Source organism: Puma concolor, chromosome E2 (assembly GCF_028749965.1).
Source record: "Puma concolor isolate L17-30 chromosome E2, mPumCon1.1.hap2, whole genome shotgun sequence".
NCBI lineage: Eukaryota > Metazoa > Chordata > Mammalia > Carnivora > Felidae > Puma > Puma concolor.
Genome location: NC_141681.1, coordinates 18,254,235 through 18,279,211, shown reverse-complemented (window position 1 = coordinate 18,279,211; position 24,977 = coordinate 18,254,235). Strand labels below are relative to the sequence as shown.

The following is a 24,977-nucleotide window of genomic DNA, read 5'->3' as shown; positions in this document are numbered from 1 at the left end:
CCCCCGCTCTCTCTTTCTCAAAATAAATAAATAAACTAAAAAAAAACCAAAACAATAATGTAAGGTTGCTGTCTTTGGGCTTAGGATTTGCAAAGCTATCATTATTCCAGCAGTTATTTTCTCCATGACCTCTGGGGGGGGCTGTGGCGTAGTAGAGTGCAGGTTTGCCCGTCTGTTCTGCCATGTGCCAAAGATCTTGGGTCATATTTTTCACCCATCTATCTGTTCCTCAGTTTCTTCCTTTGTAAAATTAGGAATAATAATAATACCTACTTCAAAAGATTGTTGGGAGCATTAAATGGATGAGTGCATATAGAAGTCATTAGAATGGACTGGCATGTTGAAAACACTCAGTAAATGTTAGGAATGTTACTGTCTTTGCTATTAGATTTTTATTTATTGCAGTGATACTTTTTGATCCAAATGGCTCTCATTAAGTATAGTTAACTGTCAGTAAATATAGATTATTCACTCCTTTTAACATTCCCCCTCCAAAATGGGAAGTAGAAAAGAATTAAAACAAAATTTTTTTAAACATTTATTCATTTTTGAGAAACAGAGAGAGACAGAGCACAAGTGCGAGAGGCGCAGAGAAAGAGAAAGGGAGACACAAGATCTGAAGTAGGCTCTAGGCTCCAAGCTGTCAGCACAGAGCCCGACATGGGGCTTGAACTCACAAACCACGAGATCATGACCTGAGCTGAAGTCGGCCACCCAGTCAACTGAGTCACCCAGGCACTCAGGGAAATAGAAAATAATTTAAGCAAACAGGTTGACATTATTTTACTGTTCGAATGTATTATTTAAATTCTTTTTTTTTAACTTAATTTTTATTTTGAGAGAGAGTGAATGAGCGAGGGAGAAGGATAGAGGGAGAGAGAGAGAGAGAGAAAGAGAGAGAATCTTAATTTGCGCTGGGCGTGGAGCCCAATGTGGGGCTCAATCCCACAATCCTGGGATCATGACCTGAGCTGAAATCAAGAGTTGGATTAGGAGTAATAATAATACCTACTTCAAAAGATTGTTGGGAGCATTAAATGAGCCAACTGAGCCCTCAGGCGCCCCTCGAATGTATTATTTAGATCCTGATTTAAAGAGATAGACTCTAGGTACAGTTCTTAACAAACCTTTAGCTGTTAACTGTGACAGTTTATTAGTCTAACCCTGTTTTTTCTTCAGGCCTGGGTAACACCAACTCATATCGTATCTTTATAAATTTGTTGGGGCTTGTCCACACTTAGCAGAGGTTTGGAGCTGTTGAGAAACTTAACATCGAATTGGCATGCTAGACGTTGTCTTTTACTCTAATTATAAAGACAGACCAGCCATCCAGTGGAATTCTCCACACTTCCTTGATTTAATAACCAACTTCCCCAGTTTGTGTAACTTCCTGGATTCTTGGAGCTGAAATTACTGTTGGCTTTCATCATAATGAGAGGGCTTTAATGTAACAACTGAAGTACCTTGCTAAAAGGAAGGGTATTTTCCTTCCCTTCAGGTTTTAGCCTTTTGTATCTTTGTGCTGTAGAGCTGCAGGAGAGGATAGTCACAGATTAGTGATGATCTTTGGGAATCAGAAGGAAAATTCTCCTGTGCCTGGCCTCTTTGCTTACCCATTATTATTCTTACAGTGAGCTTCCTCTCCAGGTTAATAGTATTGTGTCTTCTTTGTAGTTTCTAATATAAACTTACTTTTATTAATTTGAACATAGTTTGTAAAGAGTCACAAAGCTTATCCCCTGTCCTGCTTCTTTCCCCTTTGAAGTTCCAGTCCCCAAAGATAACCATTCCCCCCTCCCACCCCTTTTTAAGTAGTTTCTTCTAGTGATTACCTCCTTATTTATAAATAAATTGCTCACACATATTTCTTGTGATTTAATAAACTTTGGACATTATCTACTCATTTGCCATATGTTGGATGAGGATTTAATGCCTGCACACACATGCACACCTGTACATACCCCTTCCCTCCTGCCCTTTCCCCATCATGATTTTTGGCTACATCATTGGGCTGTATCTACTGTTGATTACTTGGATATTATTCGTTGCTGAGCCTAGTTCAGTCTTCCTTTCTTATACATTTGTTTAGTTTTCTGTGTAATTGTTGCTAAGTTCTTCCTAATTATTTAACAGCTGTATCGAATACGTATCATTATGTCATTCCATCTTTGTTCTCTTTACCCAGACTTCAGCCTTTGACACCTATCCCATACTCTTTGTCCTTGTTTTGGGGTTTATACCTTTTTATTCCTTAATTGTCACTTCAGTAGGATTTTTTAACTTATATTTTTAAAATTTATATTTGATAGATAGTGTATTACATAGCTCAAAGTTCAAAAGGTAGAAACAGATACAGAATAAAAACTTTCCTATCTTTCCCCATTTCCCTCCCAGAAATAACCAATATCGTTAATTTATTGTGTATCCTTCCAGGAATATTTTATAGTATAGTTCCCTTTTGTATAGAAATGGTTGAATTCTATACACATTGTTTTGCACTTTGCTTTTTACCTAACAGTAGATTTTAGAATTTATTCTATAACAGTTCTTAAAAAGCTTTTTTATTTTTTATTTAAAAAATTGTTTTTAATGTTTATTTATTTTTGAGAGAGAGAGAGAGAAGAGAGAGAGAGAGAGCATGGGAAGGGAAGGGGCAGAGAGAGAGGGAGACACAGAATCTGAAGCAGGCTCCAGGCTCTGAGCTGTCAGTACAGAGCCTGACACGGGGCTTGAATTCACAAACCGTGAGATCATGACCTGAGCTGAAGTCAGACACTTAACCAACTGAGCCACCCAGGTACCCTAAAAGCTTTTTTAAATTTTTTTATGGATACACTGTATCACATTGTGTGAGTGACCACAACTTAATCAGTCCTCTATTGATGAATACTTGATTTGTTTCCAGTCTTTTCTTTACCAGTAGTGGTAGAGTGATGATTTTGTACATAAGTAATTTTCTCCTTGTGCTTGTGTATCTGCTAGGACAAATTCCGAGAATAGAATTTCTGGCTTAACACAGGACTTAGAATTTTAGATGTATTATATTTTCTTACACTTGTAAGACAGATTCTGTGAAATGTGAAATATTTGACTTTTTTTCCCATTCAAGTGACAAATCCTTTTCCCCTTCTGTCCACCCGCACCCAATATAGGGGCAACCAAAATAGGTTTGAATACAAAAGTAAGTGGATACTTTGCTCTTGGAGGTGGATTTCCCTTTATATTTAAGATGTGATATATTATTTTCTCCCCTTTTCTTCTATTCTAAAAACCTAAAAGGGTAGATATGAAAAAGCTTTTATCATACTTTCAATAATAACTTTTTGGGAGATAATTCACACACCATACGATTCACTCATTTAAAATATACAATTTAGTGGTTTTAGTGTATTCACAGAGTGTGAACCCATCATCACAATCATTTTAGAAGGTTTATATCGCTCCAGAAGGAAACTCCACATCCATTAGCACTCACTCCCTATTTCCCCCTACCTCCTACAGCCCTGGGTAACCACTAAATCTACTTTCTGCCTATAGATTCACCTATTCTGGATATTTCACATAAATGGAATCACACAATATGTGGGTTTTATGTTTCTTACCGTTTTGTCTCAGAAGTACCTAAGAAGTTTGAGTGAGTAGGTGGTTTTTCAGGTTGATGTGGGCATTTTGGGAGATAGGTTGTTCTCTGCCCGGGAGAAGGGGGCAGGTTAGTTTCAAAGTGGAGATTGGCTTAGAAGATTCTTGGGAAAGAGCCAGTCAGCAAAGACATTCAGAGCTAAACTATCTTTCCTACAATGCAAGAGCCTCGTGTAAGGTAAGACTATACCTAGACTATTTTTACTGCTGAAGATCTACAGAATCAGTGAACAGCTTGCTGAGGAATCATCTTGAAGTCAGTGCTGTTGGGATTAGAATACATTTCTGGCTTTGCAAGGGAAGTCTTTGGGGGAAACACACAGTTATTTTACAAAGTTGACTGTCTCTATTTTGTTGCATGATGTACTTTAAATAATATTTTTTTTCAGTTGAGTTAATTTGCTTATATCCTGAGCTTTGCCAGAAAATACAGATCAGAACGCTTTCATGAGCCCTAGCCGGTTTTAGATTCACCTTTACCTTCTACGTCACTTACCTGTTATACCATACCTTGAAGTGCGTGGTCATTTTCCTGCAGTCAGAGCAGGGGCAGGTATCTCTCCCAGACTCATTTGGTTCTTATTTTGCCAAAAGGATTGATGTGTCATGTTTCCTTGAAGCCCGTGCTGACCCAGAAGTTACCCCACTTTCAAATTACAAAGGAATTATCAAGTGCAAGGGACCAAGGGTCATGTGAAGGTTACGGCCGTGTTTCCTCCATTGTCAAAATTCAGGGAGCCTTCAAATAAGAAACAAAAACGGCCACACAAAATTTCATCTCTTTAATTGTTCTGCAGTCTTAACCATCATATGTAATTCTCTTTGCTGCTTGGTGTAAGAGTGGGGGGGGGGGGTGCCCTTGTCCTCTAGGGATTTATAAACTCCTAGGTGGCAGCTGTATCCTAGAAGGTAAAACTCAAACAGTCAGAGGGCCATTTGGCAGCAGTCTGGGGAGCAGGCCAGCAAGAAGATAAACAGTTGCTAACCTGGGACTGTGGGAAACAAGGAAACCAGGCTTTGCTATTGGCAACCTTTTAATGCAAGAGTGGAAAGATTTAAAGCTCCCCAGTGGAATTAAAAGTTTGGCATTATAGGAAAAGTACTTAAGTAAGTAAATAAATACATACATAAATAAATCATTTTTTTTAATCTGAAGAAGAATATGTTAGGATTCCTTTGATGAAAAAAAATCATATCGGCATACACATAAAAGGATATTTATTGATTTATTTATGTAGAGTCTAAGTGGGTGGAAATACAGTTGAATCCAGAGGCTCAAAGTGTGATTATCAGGTCTCTTCCTTTTCTCTTTCCCTCTCTTGGCTTGATGCTCTTCTGTGTTGGCTGTATTTTTGAGTGGGCTTTCTCCACATAGTGGCCACAGGCAGCTCTAGGCTAATAACCTCAACAGGGAAAACACACACACACACACACCAAAACCCTATTTGTCCCAGTAGTTGCAATGTGGGATCCAGAATTGAGTCCCATTGCCCATTACTGAGCCCATCATTATGTGGGCTTGGGGTGGAATGTCCTAACTGGCCAGATGAGTTCACACACGAAGGGGGGGGGGGGGGAAGTGGGCAGTTGGCTCCACTTAAACCACTTAGACTAAGTGTAGGAAAAGGATAGTTCCCAAAGGACCACCAGGTGTTGCTACCAGAAGACAGAGTAGATGCTATGTGCAGCCAGATCTCTGCCTGCTACAGAGAGGAAATCAAGAGCTCACCTGGTTTTGAAGTAGATAGCAAGATAATGTTGTTAGAGGTAAATATGTGTTCTCTGCTAAAGATTAATGAGAGGAAATAGGCATAAACAACGTAGGAGGGACTTCAGTAATAAATGTTTGTCAGAAAAGCTAGAAATAGATCAAAGTTTTATTAAGCAGACCCCATTTTCCCACCGATTTCCATTATAAAGTCACAGCTGTATTCCTTTTTTTTTTTTTTTTTTTTTTTATTTTTAAAAAATTTTTTTTTTTTTTCAACGTTTATTTATTTTTGGGACAGAGAGAGACAGAGCATGAACGGGCGAGGGGCAGAGAGAGGGAGACACAGAATCGGAAACAGGCTCCAGGCTCTGAGCCATCAGCCCAGAGCCCGACGCGGGGCTCGAACTCACGGACTGCGAGATCGTGACCTGGTTGAAGTCGGACGCTCAACCGACTGCGCCACCCAGGCGCCCCACAGCTGTATTCCTAAAAGGGAACAGATCCACCAGATTTCTCACTTGGGAACTTCTGATGAAAAAGCAGTTATGGTCGCTGTAGATCTGTGGTGTCTACCAGAGCTTGCGACGTAGCAGTGGTACAATTCTGCCAGAACTGCAGTTACCAACTACCAATTCACTTTTGCTTTGGGCTTCTTCAGATTTGGAAGCTGTTTCCTTTCCCTCCCTTAGTAAACAATCTCCCTCCCTTTCTCTCTCTCTCTCTTGAGAGAGAGAGAACAAGAAGAGGAAAGGGGCCGAGGGAGAGAGAGAGAAAGAGGAAGAGAATCCTAAGCAGCCTCCACGCTGAGCGCGGAGACTCACATGGGGCTCCATCTCGCGACACTGGGATCATATGCTCTGAGCTGAAATCAAGTCTGATGCTCAATTGACGGTGCCACCCAGGTGCCTCTATTTATCTTTTTCTTAGCCACTGACATTTTTCCTTTGCTAAGACAGCTTTAACTTCATCTTGGACATCCAAGAACTTTCCCATCGTTTTGCATAATAGAGCTAACTACAAATGCAGTGTCTCATTGTGCCAACAGGGGAACTGTCTGATTCAGGTTCTGTCACAGCCTGAAACTTCCTTAAGAGCAGAGCTTTTGCTTTTATAAGATTGGAGGCCACATAAAGGAAGTGGTGGTTAGGACCACATGCAGGGACTTCCCAGGCTTTTTGGAAGCAATGAAAAGGTAGGGGTGGGGAAGGCAGAAAAGAAGCAGGTACAGGCAGCCTTTAGCAAGTGTACTGCCTTTGTGTATATCTGACTTACAAGAGAATGGAATCACAACCTACAACATAGAAAATAGTATGTAGAGGGGCTCCTGGGTGGCGCAGTCGGTTAAGCGTCCGACTTCAGCCAGGTCACGATCTCGCGGTCCGGGAGTTCGAGCCCCGCGTCAGGCTCTGGGCTGATGGCTCAGAGCCTGGAGCCTGTTTCCGATTCTGTGTCTCCCTCTCTCTCTGCCCCTCCCCCGTTCATGCTCTGTCTCTCTCTGTCCCAAAAATAAATAAACGTTGAAAAAAAAAATTAAAAAAAAAAATAGTATGTAGACTTTGCCTGAACGAATGTCAAGTTTAAACGGGAGATTGGCAAACTCAGATGAAAAATTATTAAAGATTTCTTAAGCATTTCTATTACTCCTTCCCCATCTTTCTTAATTCCTGAAATTTATATCAAGACTATATCTTTGAACTCTTTTATTAATTCATTCATTCAACAAATAGTTACTGAGCGCCTGCTGTGTGCTGGCACTCTTCTAGGCATGGAGGCTACAGCAGGGAACAAAACAAAATCCTTCACTTTGTAAATTTTACCTTCTAAGGAGGAGAGTAGTCAATAAATAAGCAAATGCCATATATAACGTGTATAGTGCTGAGAAGAAAAATCAAGCATAAGGAGTGGTAGGAGAAGGAGGCTGCCATTTTATATGTGATAAGTGTGATGTTTGAACAGAGACATGATGGGGCTTGGGGAGCAAGCCCTGAGGCTACCTGTAGGAGGAGAAGCCTGGGCAGAGCGGGATGTCAGAGGAAGACAGTAGACCTGAAGCAGCGTGGTCTACTCTAAGAACAGTGAGGAGGCCAGAGGTGCTGGAGGATAGTGAGCAGGGGAGAGTAGTGGTAAAAGATGAGGTCAGTGAGTGAACAAAGGCAGGTGGAGATGGGGTTTGCTCATAAACAAGGGAGAGGGAAACCATTGGGGGCTTTGGGCAGAAGAATAATGGGGCCTGATTTGGTTTAGCCAGATGGTTCCAGCTGTGATGAAGGTAAATGGTAAAAGCAGACGGGCCAATTAGGAGATTATTGGAGGGTAAAAAAGGAGATCAGCAGGCCAGAAATGATGGACCAGAGTAGTTGAAGTAGAGGTGGTAAAAAGAAGCAGTCTCTTCCTGGATATATTTTGAAACCTGTATTTCTTTCCTTTGTTTTTTTCTTCTTCCCCACTATTCTTTAAAAGTGTGTAACGTTTTCTTCCCAAGTAACCCAATTTGTATTTATATAATTTTGAGACTAGGGGCTTTATTTCTAATTCTGTCATAGATCATATATCCCCTCCTCTCTCCGTCCATGTAAAGTTTGCTCGATATGGGGCGGGTCTCAGATAATGATTACACATCTAGGAGGTACTGGCATGATGGGAAAAGGAATCAGGAAGTGAAGGAGTCTCCCTTTATCTGCAGTTTGCCTTTCCACAGTTTCAATTAGCCTCGGTCACCTGTGGTCTGGAAGCAGATAATCCTCCTTCTGACTAAATCATCAGAAGGTCAGTAGTAGCCAAACACTGTCACAATGCCTGCATCACTGACCTCACTTCGTCTGCTCATGTAGCCATTTTATTATCTCACGTCATCACAAGCAGAATGTGGGCGAATACACTACATTAAGATATTTTGAGAGAGAGAAAGACCACATTCACATAACACTTATGACAGTTGTTATTGTTATTGCAATTGTTCCAATTGTTCTATTTGATTAATTATTGTTGTTAATATCTTATTGTGCCTGATTTATAAATTAAACTTTATTAGGCGCACCTGGGTGGCTCAGTAGGTTGAATGTCCGACTTCCACTCAGGTCATGATCTCATGGTTTGTGGGTTCAAGCCCCACATAGGGCTCTGTGCTGACAGCTCAGAGCCTAGAGCCTACTTCAGATTCTGTGTCTCCCTCTTTCTCTGCACTTTCCCTGCTTGCACTCTGTCTCTCTCTTGCTCAAAGATAAATAAACATTAAATCAAAAAATAAATTAATTAATTAAACTTTTTCATAGGTAGGTATGTATAGGAAGAAACATAGAATATAGAGTGTTTGGAACTATCTGCAGTTTCAGACATTCACTGCGGGTCTTGGAACATATCCCCTGCGAATAAGGGGGGGCTACTACCATACTTGGAAGAGAGACTCAAGAGCAGGACCTTCCCCACTTCTGATCAGGGAACTCAGCCATAAGTATGGGTCTCCTACTGATCATGCCCAAAATGCTCTGAAGATATTTCCTTGTGGAAATTACTCTCATCGTTGACAGTTTTACAGAGAATACTCATATTGGAACAGAGAACCGCAGCAAAGACAGGAAGCACTGCTGTGCTTTGGCAGGAATAATACTAGTCATAGAACCATAGAGTCTCAGACTTGGAGGGCTCTCTGGAGGGTATTTAATCCAGTCTTCTCCTGCTGCTTGTGAATCCCTGCCACAATATATAATCATCTACCCTCTGCTTTAAGAGACTAGAATCCAAGGGCGCCTGGGTGGCTCATTTGAGCATCAGGTTGAGCGTCTGACTTTTGATTTTGGCTCCAGTCATGAACCCAGGGTGGTAGGATTGAGCCCCAAGTCAGGCTCTGTGCTGAGCATGGAGCCTACTTAAGACTCTCTTTCTCTCCTCCTCTCTCTCCTCCTCTCTCCTCCTCCCCCTCTCTCTCTCCCTCACTTACACTCTCTCTGTCTCTCTCAAAAAAAAAAAAAAAAAAAAGAGTCTAGAATTCATAAATCATAGAATGCCAGTGCTGGAAGTGATCTTAGAGAACACATAGGACTGAGACTAGAAGAATCCAGGAGTCTGAACTCCCAGACCCGTGTTCTCTGCACTCACTATGCTGTCATTCCAAATAAAGGGCAGCCCTTCCTGGTAGAATTACAGAGGTGGGTTTAAGTGTCTCAGTGTTCATCCCGTCACAGGCTGTCTGGGTTTATTTGCTTTCCAATTTTAAACCATAATGAATCCTTTCTTTTTATTTTTAACCCCAGGGGTTGCCTTGCTCTCAGATGTGTACCCTGAGAAAATCTTGCTTGGCCTGTTGGCTCAGTATGACGGTGGTAAAGACAAGCACACGCCAGAGACCAGAATGAAAGTCGGGGAAGTCCTGATGCGAGTTGTCAGGGCATTAGGTGAGTTTTCCACGGCCTGGAAAATGGTGGGGGGCAGTATGGCTTCGGAACCAAAGTCTGTGTACCTTGGAGGTTTCTTGTGCTAGCAAGGGGAGGACAGTTTCAGGGCTGAGATGAACTACTTCCTGCTCAAGGATTTAGCAACAATCCACACGCCCACTAAGGGATTGGCAGCAATAGTGCCTGTTTTCCTACCACTGCTTGTTCTCCGCCCCTCAGCTACGTTGGGGCCTGATTTTCGTTGGAGCTGGAATGAGAAGTTTCACACTGGCTGAGCAGCAGCAGGAGGAATGTCAGACAGGGAAGGAATAGCACTAGCTCTTGTTGAATGGCTACTGTGTGCCAGGTCGTCTGCATATATAGTCTCATCTAGTTTTCCCAACAAATGCTACAGAGAGGCTGTTGTTAGACCCGTTTTATAGGTGAGGAAATCGTGGTGCAGAGACCTTCAGCAGTTTGTCCCAAGACACTTTCAGCTGGTAAATAGTGGTGCTGAGAATTGAACCCCCCAACTCAAAGGACGTTGCTCCAGACTACATAAGCTGAGAGTTGTAAGTAAGAACATGAGCCCCTGGGTCACAATATCTGGGTTCAAATCTCAAACTGCTGCTTATTGGCTATGTGACCATGGAAACATTTCTTAACCTCTTGGTACTTCAGTGTCATCGTGTATAATATGAGGATATTAATAGCGCTTACTCATAGGGCTATTGTAAGGATTAACTAAGGTAATACTTGGAATAGCGTTTGGCACACAGTACAGGCTCAATAAATTTTCATTTTTGCTAACAAGAAAGATTGCTTTTTTAAAGAAAAGAAATACTTTATTATTTACTACTTATTGAGTACCCTTAAGGGGCTGGGAGATGGGACACTGGGGAGTCAGGACAAAGAAAACAATTGTTCACGTTAAAGATGGGGGCTAAATTAAGATAAACTAACAAATTTCTCCATAAGTCAAAAAGTATACTGTTGTTATTTTTATATCGGGCTATATAACATAGAATTGGGAGGGGGTTCTTTAACTTGCGTTACATAAACTTAGCCATTGACTGCTACACTGAATATAGATAGCTTGAAGCCTTAAAATAAGGCAAACCAGTCATTCAAGTGTGGCCAGTGGTATATAGTATCCATTGAGCCAACCAGCTGCCATGTTGAACTTGGAGAATTAAGGTGTGTTTGGGAGCCATATTCTCACTATGTATGTCTGTGTCACATTACATTAAGAGATGTAGTAGCATCAGCGGTTAATATTTTGGCCTGAAAACAATGCCACACCGAACTGGACTTCTTCTTTAATCTGGATCAGCATCTTCTCAAGCACCGATAGATTTGTTCTCGGCCCGTTAGTAATTCCATCATGTATCCCCTAGCCTGTGACCTAAGGCAGAGAGAGAAGTGATCTCAGCTTCAGTTTGACTAATTTGTCTGTGAGCTCGTAAATGTTACTCTACCCAATAGGTGAAGATTTTGGAAAACAAAAGAGCTTTTTGCCACTTGCTTTGCGAAATCACACTGATTTCTTCTTTACCAGCATTCAAAGTATTTACAAAGCTTCTGAATAACCATGCATTATTTCTTCAGATATAGCCCTGAATTTTCCTAATTTCTGGGCGTCCCTCCTGGTTAAAAAAGAGGACCTAGATCTCTACCCACTTAAATAATTTTTTTCTACCTAAATCTTTTGATTAGTGAAAGAAAAATCTCATGAAAGTGAAATTTAGAAAAAAAAAATGTTTTCTAGTCTTTAAAGAAAGACCAACTTTCTATATTTGCCTTAGTCCTAAATATGGATCCGAAACATACCAGACAAGTGCACCATTATAAGAAATCATTCTCTCACAGGAGGTGTGAATGTTAAGTTTCAAGTATCTCAGGTCCAAGTGCAACCTGTGACTTCTATTTGCGTCTATCATTGGGATTATCGGAGCTAAGAAGGAACGTATGCCATACATAGACTACATCAGTGTAACATGTACTTTCTCTGTAACTTCTGGTAGACCTCTACCGCCAGGATGATGAACACCGAAATGCACGTTTCTCGGTCTCTAGTGACCAGGGGTGGGAGTGGAGGTGAAGAACTGGGTGGATTGGGAGAGAGGCCTTACTCCACCTTACATGTGCCTATAATTAGCCCAATTCCCAAAACAGTCTTTTGCGGGCTGTTTCAAAGAAAACTCCATCAATTCTCAAAGTTCTAATGTTTCCATAGCCTACTCTTCTAGGTATCCAGCCATAGATACCGCCTTTAGCTTTACCTGCCAGTTTCTAATTCACATTACCAACATGTCCAAGTGTGGAGACGAGGTGGCTTGCTGAAATCCTTTCACTGGAGTTAAAGCCCGTTTTTACAACATAGCCAGTATTCTTAGTTTACCAGTGATATGGAAATCCCTGTGGACAGCCTCTCTGTAAGGCTTCCTTAATAAGTACCCTGCTTTCATTGGCCTGGGACTTGCTCTGTCCCCACCCCCAGCTCTTCTTTGCAGCAGGGGGAGTTCCACGGGAGAACGAGGCCCACAGGTGGGAACCGGGTGCAGGACACTGCTGCTTCCTCTTGGCATTATGCCTAGTTCCCCAAGCACGTCTGCTTTCCTTCCTGCTGCTAGACGATGGTGAAAATCAGGAGCTTTTTTCTTGCCATTTTTAAAAACGGAGGTATCACACACACACAGAGAAGTATAGAGAGTATACTAACGTCAGTGTAGAACGCTTGTAGTAGCCCATGAAGTTTCCTTTTGTCCCTTCCTAGTCTCTACCTGCCCCAGAGGTAAGCACTATTCTAAACTTTTTGTCACTGTCCGTTTATTTTGATTGTTCTCAAACTTCATTTTCATGGACTCAAATCCCCATATTTCTAGTATGCCGACAGATCTAGACACTTGTAAATCGGGGTCAAATTTGGGGGCTAAAAATACTTCATAGGCATGCTGTGTATGGTCTTTCCTGTTGTCTCACAAGAGGAGGCACATCATGTCTGGTCGTCTCATTTTAGTGGTGCTGAGGGCGATTAGTGGTGTTTCTAGTCAGGTATATCTGTTATAAACTTCTCCATCAACCTTCCTCCTCATGGTTTTAAGTAACCATTGATAATTGTAGCCTAGATCCATTATTTCATAAGGGTTGTATATTTTTTTTAGACATTAAGAAACAGCTGCAGAGAGGGCTACTAACTTGCCTAATGTCGCACAGCTAATTAATGGTAGATCCCGAATTTGAACTCAGACAGCTTGACTCCAGACCCAGTCTTATTACCCAAAACAGTGTTGCATCCTGAACATTCTCCCACGTTATTAAGCACCTTTTTCCTGTCATTAACATGGACATTTTCCACATCCTCTGTAATTTTTAATGATTGCATGGTAATATATCATTTGAATGTACCATAATTTTTTCAAGTGACCAACTTACAGGTTGGTCCGAGTTTTTGCTGTTATGAATTACATTAAGATGAATATCCTTGTAGCTAAATCCTTTGTGCAGATTCATGATCATTTCCTAGGAAAACAATTTGCTAAAAGTAGAATTTGTTAAAAGCATGTGCATATTTTTAAAGATATTTATTGCTAAGTTGTCTTCCAGGGAGGTTGTGCCAGTTTATTTATTTAAAATTTTTAATTTGAGTATAGTTGACACACAATGTTAAAGTAGTTTCAAGTGTACAACATAGCGATTTGAGAAGTTTATACGTTATACTGTGCTCACTACAAGTATATTCGCCATCTGTCAACCATCTAATGCTGTTACAGTATCATTGACTGTATTCCTTACGCTGTGCCTTTTGTTCTTGTGACTTACTCATTCCATGGAAGCCTGTACCTCCCACTCTCCTTTAGCCATTTTGCCCGTCCCCCTGGGATTGTGCCAGTTTATATTTCAGTGTTTGAGAATACTTGTCTATACCCTCGTCAGTAGTGTATATGCCATGTATTATCATTTTTATCAAGCACATGTATAAAGAAATGCTACCTTGTTTTTACTTCCATTAATTCCATTGATAAGGTTAAACATTTTTCATATATTTATTGACTAAATTTTGTGTGTATGTGGAGGGGGTGTGTGTGTGTGTGTGTGTGTGTGTGTGTGTGTAAATTGGCTTTTCCTATTCTTTCTCCATCTTTCTGTTGGGGGTATTGATTTTGTTATTTGATTTATAAAACCTTTACCTAATTAAAAATTGTGAACCACTGAAATTTATGTTGTGACTATTTTCTATGGGTTGTTTACATTGTAGTTGTGTTCATACTTTCTGTTTCACTTTATTTTGAAACACAGAAGTTTTTTATTTTGATAAAGGCAAATCTATCTACTCCTTTATGGTTTTTCTTCCTATAGGAAGGCTTTCTCAAACCAAGATTATATATTAATCTGTATGTTTTAATCTCTACTCTTCAATGTAGAAAATATTGTGGAGAGATTTTGGTTTCGTTTCTTTTATTTAAGGAACTGTTTAGTTTTTTATTGTACTTTTAGAAATTTAATCTTAACACATTGCTAAATTACCAATCACTCCAAATGTTTCTCCATATGTTTCCTCTTATATGGCCCAGTGTCGATGTTGACAATAACCTGTGGACTGTTATCTGTCATTGCAGTTTTTAAAACTTCTTTTAAAAATATATCATTAGAATACTGTGCCCAAGATAGTGAATTGGCAATTGGGACATTACTTAAAAAGTAGAATCAAAGTGAAGAGGATTGAATACATATGCGACGGTATTTCCTTCTGAGGCCGCCTGGAGCATTATTCCTGATCTGATGGAGACTACACAGCTTTCTCACATATGCCAGATGCGATATCTGCTTTCTCTTCAGCAGGGCTGAACAAACATTGCCCCGTCCTTTGTTCTCTAGATTAGTGATTTTCAAATAGGGAGGCAGGGGAAAGAATTTTGCTCCCTAGGAGATATCTGGAGACATTTTTAGTTGTTACAACTGGGGGCAGGAGAATATTACTGGCCATTTAGTGGGTATAAGGCAGGGATGCTCCTCAACAGCCTACAGTGTACAGGGCAGCCCCCTACAATGCAGAATGATCTGGCCCGGAATGTCAGTAGGGCCCCATGTTGATATACCCTGTTGTAGAGCTCATGTGGACCATTCTGTTTCTGCTTTATAACATTACTCACATGTGATAAATGCAGGACTACAACATACAGTTATGCAGGTTGTTCACAGCCATAAAAGTTCCAAGAGGTGTTATTATATGAGTGGCATGCCCTGGAGTTGTATAATACTCAGTCATCCGGGTGGCCTTGACCGAATTTCCATCTTATCTCCCATCTGTTACTTTTTATATTGCCATCTCACTGGAGAGAGTTTGAAAAAGTTATTTGTTCCTTTCTGTAATATATTTACACATCCTTTTGGATGTGGGAGCTTGTGCACCTGGTTTATCTATTTTATACCAATCTTATGACCGCAATTTCCAGTGATATCTTTTCTGATACCTGCTGAATTCGGGAGTTGTCCTTATTAAAAAGCCTGTGTCTACCTTTGAGGTGATTATATATGCCTCCTACCCTTTCTTGCCTTCCTTTTACATTTAATGGACCATAATATGAACTAAATTATATTTTTAAATTATCTCTTATATTTAGGGAAGATTTATATACTTTTCCAGTATCTATTTCATATTCTTAGAAAGGAGAGAGAAGAATACATGAGATTGCTTTTTATTTGTACGTGGCTCTCATGTGAATCCAAAGCTTAGGTCAGAAATCCTTGACAGGAAAGCGGTTTCCACCTCTGCCCATAATAATACCCAAACATTTTCTGCATTCTAATTTAATTTCCTGCTTTTGTCAAGTTCTAAATAATATAAATTCTTGGGTTATATGATAGCTCTTCCTAATACTCAAAGGTTTGTTTTTTGTTTTTAGTCTTGAGCATACTTATTTTTTTCTTAATCTTGGGGGTAGGAGTATCAATATAGTTTAGTTCAGAAATGTTTTTTGATTAGCTACTAAATGGCAGATTCTGTACCTGGGGCTGGAAGTAAGAGCATGAAAAGGCCATAGTCTCTTCCTGCAAGGAGCTTACAGTTTAGTAGGAGAGAGTGACTCATACACAGACCATCGTTGTCAGGTGGTCTGCTTGTGGAGGGCACTGTAGGAGCGCAGGGGAAGTGGTCTTTGTCCTTTTTCTTGAGATCCTGCAGTTGAATGTGGCACTGTACTATGGGGCTGCATCAATTCCTTGTCCTTATCACCACACCGCAGGCCAATTTTTGAAAAATAGCTTTTTGTCTGATAGTTTTCAGAGATTTTCAACTCACAGCATATGTCTGAATTAAGATAAAAGGTTAGGTCGGACATGTGAATAATTGGATAGTCTGGGAGTTGAGTATTTATAGATTTCAGCAGCAATAGACAACAGTCAAGGATTAGAGTTTTCATATTCCAAAAGGAGAAATTTTTCAGCAAAATTCAGAGGATCAAATGAAATGCTTCTTGCCAAGTCTGCCTAGGTTAGCATCAATATAGTTCAATGTAACGAATATTTATATTAATATAAACTGGAAATACTAATCTGGCTGGAATTGAAGGTTGAGGCCCAGACCGAATAACTATTTTTTTTCCTCATCTTCCTTCTCTTTTTCTTACTCATGTCGAATTTTTTTGAGAGGTGTAACTTTAAAGTCTATTTATAGACCTTTTTCATAATTGTATCAGTAATCCATGGTCATCTTAGACAATTTGGAAGATATGAAAAAGTATTAAAAAAGGTGATCACTAATAGTTCCACCATTCAGAAGTAACCACTCTTTGTTTACATTTTGATGTCTTCTTCTAGTTTCCTTTTCTTTCTCATAATTGTAATTATACTGTATGTATACTGCTTTCTTTTCATTTAACATTACTTATAAGCACTTTTGCATGTCATTAAAATTTTGAGAATATAAGATTTATTGGTTGTATTATAATCAATAGCTTGAATTTATCATAATTTTATTTAATTATCTTTTAGAAAGAGATTATTGTTTATTAGGTTATTTCCAGTTCCTTACTTTATGAGGAACTTTATGAGGATTATGAGGTGTGCAATTGATTATTCTTGTACATAAATTCTTTTGGTAAGTCATTGATTCTTTCCTTAGGATTGGTTCCTACAAGGAAAATTACTAGGGGCGCCTGGGTGGCGCAGTCGGTTAAGCGTCCGACTTCAGCCAGGTCACGATCTCGCGGTCCGTGAGTTGGAGCCCCGCGTCGGGCTCTGGGCTGATGGCTCGGAGCCTGGAGCCTGTTTCCGATTCTGTGTCTCCCTCTCTCTCTGCCTCTCCCCCGTTCATGCTCTGTCTCTCTCTGTCCCAAAAATAAACGTTGAAAAAAAAAAAAAAAAAAAAAACAAGGAAAATTACTAGGTCAAAAAGTATATGCATGCGCTTAAGGCTCTTGATATTTAGAGCTAAGTTGCCCTCCAGAGATGTGTACTCTTAGCAGTGAATGAGAGTGCTAAGTTCTCACAGAGAAAAAATTTTCCATGACTTCAGACCAAACTTCTAACCCTAACCAGCCATCTCCAAAATGTGTACCTTTGCTTCCAGAATGAATGGAGGAACCTGTCAGAGAATGTTGGTCCGTGGGTGGGTAGATGAAAAGAGGAAGAAGCGAGGGAGGGAGGGAAGGAGGGGGAGAAGGAGGGAAGGACTGATGGATGGATGGAAGGGTGGATACATGACTCAGTGTGAAACCACTGCTGCTCCAGAAGCGCACCTCAGATCTGGTAGTGTCATCATGATATGCAAAGAACAGTACGCAATTATTTTTAGAGGCAAAACGTAGTCTTCTAATCAGCAAGCTCAGACAAGTTCCAGTTTACTGTAGGTCAGAAACTTCTAAAAATGAGAGTGAAAATAGAAAGCCATAGTCATGTTGCTCCATCTGAAAAATTTACCTTCAGTGAACTCTGTAGGAAAGATCAGGAATATTTGGAATGAGGAATGAGGGGAGAGAACCAAATCTCTTGTCTCGGTTGGAGTATGCTATGGGAAGTAGAGTGTCACCTGGGAATAGTGGGGCAAAACAGCTTGTTTCCAGGTTAAAAGGCACTTTTTCTCAAATTACTCTCTATTCCAAGAAAAGGGTGGGTCCTGTGCTTGAGGGTATATTTCTAACTCTTAAAACCTGTAAAACACCCTTATTTAATGTGCTCTGTCAACTTTTCCATATTACCTGCTTCATTTTTTAAGTTTTAGTTCAGCAGTCACTGCTACCTTAGAGTTCATCCAAATCGTGAGCAACCCACGATCCCATCTAGCTCAGATGAAGCCCATAATGTGACTTTAGAAACCCTATCGTCTTCCCAGAGAGGAGGGAATTCAGCCCCAGATTCTGCTCTGACAACCACCTTCTTCTAGCCAGTTGTAGAAAATAAAGGAAAATGGGATAATTGGATTTGTCTAGTAGGTTACTCTGATTTCCAGTTGGTTTGGCCTGGGAGTTAAGATGAGAGGAGGATCTTTTATTATATTATTTTTAATTTTAATTTAAGTTTTAGTTAACATACAGTGCAAAGTTTGTTTTAGGAGTAGAATTCAGTGATTCATCACTTACATTCAACACCCAGTGCTTATCACAAGTGCTCTCCTTAATACCCATCTCCCGTCTAGTCCATGCCTCACCCACCTCCCTCCAGCAGCCCTCAGTTTGTTCTGGATCATTAAAAGACTCTTGTAGTTTATTTCCCTCTCTCCTCTTTTCCTCCTGTTTCCCGTAGAGGAGAGGAGCTTTTAAATGACTATAATATTGTTACAGTATGGATGTATCACACAGTTTTTACCATTTATTCAACCATTCCTCTGTGCTTGGACCTTCAGTTTTTTCTGTTTTGTGTTTCCTATGGCATACAGACTGCAATATGAATTCTCATATATGTGTGCAAACAGAAATATATATTAATATGTATATATGCATTTTCTGTATATATGTACATGCTAAGTACTGGGCCTTTATTTCTGTAAGATCAATATTTGCCAAAGTGGAATCACTGGCTCAAAAGCTGTTTATATTTTAAATTGTTTATATACTAACAGATTACTTCCTAAAATTGTGGGTGAGCTAGAGCTCTTTGGACCCCCTGCTATGTGTGTTGTCAGATAGAGAAAAATATCTTTTGAAAATTGTGTTTTTCAAAGGGAATAGATTAAGCAAGTTCTTTGTTGTGTGTTATTTTCTTTGTCTTGATTGCAATGGGGGGAAAAAGTCTTGTTTTTAAGAAATACATTATTAATACATCTTGCTCTTAAGCAATTTACAAGACTAGTCAAGGAATGACAAATCAGCTTTAGAAGTATCTTACTCAACAAAATTTGTTCAAAGGTGCAGCATCATATCGTTCACTTCAAGGGCATTCTAATTAGGTAGTTTCCAGAAATATTTTAACTTTTACTTTAGTGATGAAAAAATTTTACTTTGTGGGCTTTTCTTTCATAACACGTTTTGGCTCTCTTCTGTGTCGTAAACAACCCCAGAATTTAATGGCTTAAAGCAACAACCATTCGTTTGTTCAGAATTCCGTAATATGTATCAAGCTTGGGAGCGCAGCCCGTGTCTGCTTCACATGGAGGTGTCTGGGCTCAGCTGGTGGTTCTTCTGCTGCGTGGAGTGTAGGCTGGGCTCACCCAGGAGGCTGCACTTGGCTGGGGTGCTGACTGGGGCAGCTTAGTGCTCTTCCACATGGTTATTCTCTTCCCTGTGTGTGGACACTCATCATTTGGTAGTTACCATGCCTATTAAGAGCTCAACCTAGAACTGGCTTAGTATGACTTCTGCCACATTCTACTATCAAAGTAAGTTGCACATCCAGCCCAGGTTCAAGGGGAGGGGAAGTAGCCTCTAATTTTTGATGAGAGAAACAGCACTGTGTTCAGGGATGGTGTGTTGGCAGCCATACCTGTGTGTACTAACTACCACACTACCAAAAATAGTGGTGGTTATTGCCACAAGCCGAACAATATGGATAAAGGAAAGTCCAGTCTCTCCCAAATATTCGTTACATTTACTGTTCTTACCTCCCAAGGAAAACAATGATAATAGTTTGGCATACATTCTGTCATACCTTTCCCTGTGCTCCCATAGATACGTGCAGACATATATGGGCTTTTTCCCTCTTTTACAAAAACAAATTTTAATACTATTACCATTACTCTTAATATTAGTACCTGCTATTAATCTGCAATTTCCTTTCTTTGAAGCCAACTTTACCAAGGTATACTTTACATACAATAAAATGCTCCCATTTTAAGTGCACATTTCAACAAAATTGGATATAAATCCATGTAACCATCACTACAGTCAAAGTATAGAACATTTTCATCACCTCAAAAAGTTCCTTTGTGCTCAAATTATCTCCCATGTCCCATTCCACACTCCACCCCAGGGAACCCCCGATGAATTCTGTTACCATGGGTTAGATCTGTCTTTTCTAGAGTTTTACGTAAATGGAGTTATACAATGTGTACCCCTTTGGGTTTACTTCTTTTGCTTGTTTTTGAGATTCATCAACGTTGTTGTGTCTATCGTTAGTTCACTACCTTTTATTTCTAAGTAATATTACTTTATATGAATATACTACAATTTGTTCACACATTTACCTGTTGATGGACATTCAGATCATTTCCAGTTTTGAGCTATTATGAGTGTGGCGGCTATGAACATTCTAGTACAAGTCTCTGTGTGAATGTATGTATATTTTTTCTCTTGCTTAAGTACTGACACTGGAATTGCTGGGTCATACAGTATATGTATAAGAAACTGCCAAACTGTTTTCCAAAGTAGTTGTACCATTGTACATTATGACCAGCAATGTATGAAAGTTCCAGTGGCTCCATATCCTTGCCATCCCTTTATCAATACTTTTTTTTTTTTTTTTTTTTTTTTAGTTTTTAGCCATTTTAGTGGACCTATAGTGGTATCTCACTGTGGTTTTAATTTGTATTTCCCTGATGACTAATTATGTTGAGCACATGTCTTTTTATGTGCTTACTTTCTATTCATGTATCTCTTTTGTGAAGTAACTTTTCAGATCTTTTTCCATTTTTAATTGTATTATTTATTTTTATTGAGTTGTAAGGGTGCTTTACATGGAGAGGATACAAGTCCTTTGTCGGGAATATGTATCATGAACATTTTTTGGTTAAATAATATTTATTTATTATAATATTAAGTAAATATGCAAAAACATAAAATTAGGTTATAATTTTTAGTTTATTTACAGCTTTAAAAACAAACACATTTACTTTTTTTTTAAGTTTATTTATTTTGAGAGAGAAAGAGTGTGTGTGCATGTGCACAAGCAGGGGAAAGGGCAGAGAGAGAGGAGAGAGAGAATCCCAAGCAGGCTCCACACTATCAGTATGGAGCCTGATGTGGGGCTTGATCCCACATACTGAGAGATCATGACCTGGGCCAAAATCAAGAGTTGATTGCTTAACTAACTGAGCCATCCAGGCCCCCCCCCCCAATAATTAAAATTTTAATGCCAACAGCAGCAAAAATATCAAATTTATAACAGTATTTTAATGTGATATATCATGTTTTGCTAAAATTAAATCACTGTCCACAGTGTGAATATTTTGATGTTACAGTGGAGAATTCTTTTAGATCAGCATTCCCAAATTATTATGTGCTGCAAGATAAACCCTTACTCCCATATATTCCTTCTCTGCAAATTACTGCAAAACCTTTGGGTTCTGAAGTTGGGCTGCTTGCACTCAAATCCCTGAATTTTGAATGTCTGACCATAAGCAAGCTACTTAACACTTCTGTGCCTCAGTTTCCTCATCTGTAAAATAATCATAATAATAACACCTACTTCATAGAACTGTTGTGAGGCTTACAGGGAGTTAATAAGATTAAAATGCCAGGTATATAATAAGCACTTGATGCTTATTATTACCTGAAGCTCCAAGTATTAACTCTACAGGGACTAAAGCCTCAGGCCAACTGGGACACCAGACAGCAGTGGGTAGAATTTCAACTTTCTCAGGAAAATAGGAACTGAACCCAAACCAGGCTTCTAGCATAAAGCCAGGGACCAGGTTTGTACTACCCCCACTCACGCATAAGAACTAAAGCTACAGTTACCACTGGGAACAATCTTCTCTCTTGGAAGGTCAACAGAGACACACCTACCCCCAGACCGTGCTCACTGGTGACTAGGGCTTATTTCTAGTAATTTCCCAAGGATGAAGGCCCCTGAAGTAAAACTGCTTCTGAATTGGGTCGTCTGCATCATCAGTTTCTTCTTTCTACTAAATTACTTCCATCTATATATAAACATTACTTAATACATTTTTAAACAAATAAACAAAAGACTTCTCAGAAAACTATCTCACCTTCTAGTTATTGCCCTATTTCTCTGGTCTCTTTCATAGTAAAGCTCTTGGAAGAAGTTGTCTGGATTTGTTTGCTGTACTTTCTCCCTTATCATTTTTTTCCCAAGTCACTCCAGTGGTACTTTCATCCTCAACATTCCCATATCCACCAAAATATTGAAAAAGCCATTGATTCCTTCTTCATCCTCACTTTACCTAATCATCCTGTAGCATTTGATGTGTTTGGCCACCACTTCCTTTTCGAAATACTTTCCTCTTCAGGCCTCCCAGACAGTAGAGTTGCCTGATTCTCCTCTTATCCCTCTATTCTTCCTTAGTCTTCCTTGCTGAGTCTTCCTCCACTACCAGATCTCTGAAGGTCAGAATCCTCGAGGGCAGTGTCCTTAGTCCTCTTCTCTTTTCGTGCACACAGTGCTACTCATTACCTGGTCAGTCTAGCAGAGGTTTATTGAGTATATTGACATTATTTTTGCAAAGAACCAGCCTTTAATTAATTTTCTCTCTTAGTTATCTATTGCTTTGAAACAAATTACCTCAAAACTTACCAGATGAAAACAACATTTATCTCAGTTTCTATAACTCAGGAATCTGAGCATGGCTTAACTGGGTGTCTCAGCCTCAAAGACTCTCATAAAGCTGCAGTTAAGGTGTTGCCTGGGCTGCAGTCTCATCTGAAGAATAAACTGAGAACAGAGCCGTTTTCACACTCACTCACATGGTTGGTAGGATTCAGCTGTTTGTGAGCTGTTAGACTGAAGGTGTCAGTTCTTTGCTGATTGTTGACCTGCAGCCTCCCTCAGTTCTTTGCCGTATGGGTTTCTCCATAGGCATGGCAGCTAGCTTTCACCAGATTGAGCAAGCAGGAGAGCAAGAGAGGGCAAGCAAGATGAAGTGGTAGTCATTTTGTAACCTAATCTCAGAATTGACATCCCATCACTTTTGTCACAGTCTGTTATAAGCGAGTCACTAGCTTTAGCCACAATTCAAGAGGAGGGAGTTACACAAGGCATGAATATTAGGAGATGGGAATCATAGGATGCCATTTCAGAGGTTGCCTACAACACTTCCTTCTATTAACTTTTGGTTTAATTTGCTTACTTTTCTAGTTTCTTAAAGTGAAAGCTTAGATCACTGTTTTTGGACCTTTCTTTTTTTCTAAAGTAAGCATTAAAACTACAAATTATCCCCTAAGAACGACCTTAGCTGCATTTCATACATTTTGATGTGTTTTCATTTTTATTCATTTCAAAATATTTTCTAATCTTCCTTGCAATCTCTGTTTCTACCACAGCTTACTTAAAAATGTGTTTGTTGTTTAACCTTCAAATATTTACTGATTTTCCAAGTAACTTTACATTATTGCTTCCTGAGTTCTTTGTGGGCAGAGAACATATTGTATATTATTTCAGTTATTTTGAGTGTATTGAGACTTGTTTTATGGCCCAGGATATGGTCTCTTTGGGTGAATGCTCCGTGTGCACTTGGAAGTGTGTTCTATATATAAATATCAATTATATCAAGTTAGTTGATAATTTGTGGACATCTTTGGTATCCTGACTGATTTCCTGTGTACTTATCATATCAATTACTGAAAAAGGAGGTTGAAATCTCCAACTCTAATTGCAGATGTGTCTTATTTCTACTCTGAATTCTGTCAATTTTTGCTTGACGCATTTTGAACGTCTGTTACTGTGTGTATGCACAGTTAGAATTGTTACATCTTCTTATTGAATTGATGCCTCTATCCTTGTTTCTTATTCCTTCTTCCAAATTCTACTTTTCGTGATGTTAATATGGTCTTTCCACTTTTTAAAATTAGTGTTTTTATGGTATAACTTCTTCTGTTCTTTATCTATTAATCTGTATTTGTCTTTGTATTTGAGACGGGTTTTTGTAGACAACATATTATTGGATTTTTTTTTTTTACCCAGTTTGATAATCTCTTTTAATTTCAGTCTTTAAAATTGTTTAGGTTGTTCATATTTAAAATAATTTTTGATATGTTTGAATTTATATCTACCATCCTACTCTTTGTGTCATCTATTCTTTGTTCCCTTTTCCCTCTTTTTCTTATTTCTTATGAATTGATCAAGTATATTTTATCACTCTTAATCTCCACTCTTGGCTTATTAGCTGTACTATCTCTTTGTTTAATATTTTAGTCCTCATTCTAGGATTCCAGTTATATATGTGCTAGAATTTTTTTGTTATTGTTCTTAGACTGTGCTCTTTCCACCACCCCACCTCCTGCCCAAACTTTTCTCTTTCCTTCAGATTGTACAGTTTCAATTGACCCATCTTCAGGTTCAGAAATTCTTTTCTTTTTTTTTAAAAAAAATTTTTTTTCAACGTTTTTTATTTATTTTTGGGACAGAGAGAGACAGAGCATGAATGGGGGAGGGGCAGAGAGAGAGGGAGACACAGAACCGGAAACAGGCTCCAGGCTCCGAGCCATCAGCCCAGAGCCCGACGCGGGGCTCGAACTCACGGACCGCGAGATCGTGACCTGGCTGAAGTCGGCCGCTTAACCGACTGCGCCACCCAGGCGCCCCTGGAAATTCTTTTCTTTGACATCCTGTGAATTTAGCCCATCCAGTGAATTTTTTTAGGTATTCTTCCTTTCTAGAATTTCACATTTGGGTTCTTTTATTCCTCATTTCGTTATTTTTATATTTTTCTGCATCTCTATTAGATTTCCTATCTTTTCATTTATTAGAAGTGTATTTTCCTTTACTTCCTTGAACATAGTTATAGTAGCTGCTTTAAAATCCATTTTGGTAGGGGCACCTGGGTGGCTCAGTTGGTTAAGTGTCCGACTTCGGCTCAGGTCATGATCTCACAATTCGTGGGTTCAAGCTCCATGTTGGGCTGTGTGCTAACAGCTCAGAGCCTGGAG

The 24,977-nt window shown here is 39.4% G+C and overlaps 1 protein-coding gene across 4 annotated transcripts in view; it reads left to right on the top strand.

Moving 5' to 3' along the window:
• The window catches only part of TANGO6 (transport and golgi organization 6 homolog), a 192,695-nt gene that overhangs the window by 100,131 nt on the left and 67,587 nt on the right, over window positions 1-24,977 (top strand). For 3 of the 4 annotated variants that reach the window (XR_015244733.1, XM_086689063.1, XM_086689061.1), the window contains one exon: window positions 9,601-9,741. The exons of the other annotated variant lie outside the window; for it this stretch is intronic. Coding sequence is in view for 2 of the 3 variants with exons in the window: in XM_086689063.1 (XP_086545189.1) it covers window positions 9,601-9,741 (141 nt within the window). In the remaining variant the exon portion in view is untranslated. The remainder of the gene's footprint in view (window positions 1-9,600; window positions 9,742-24,977) is intronic. 4 annotated transcript variants of the gene reach the window in all.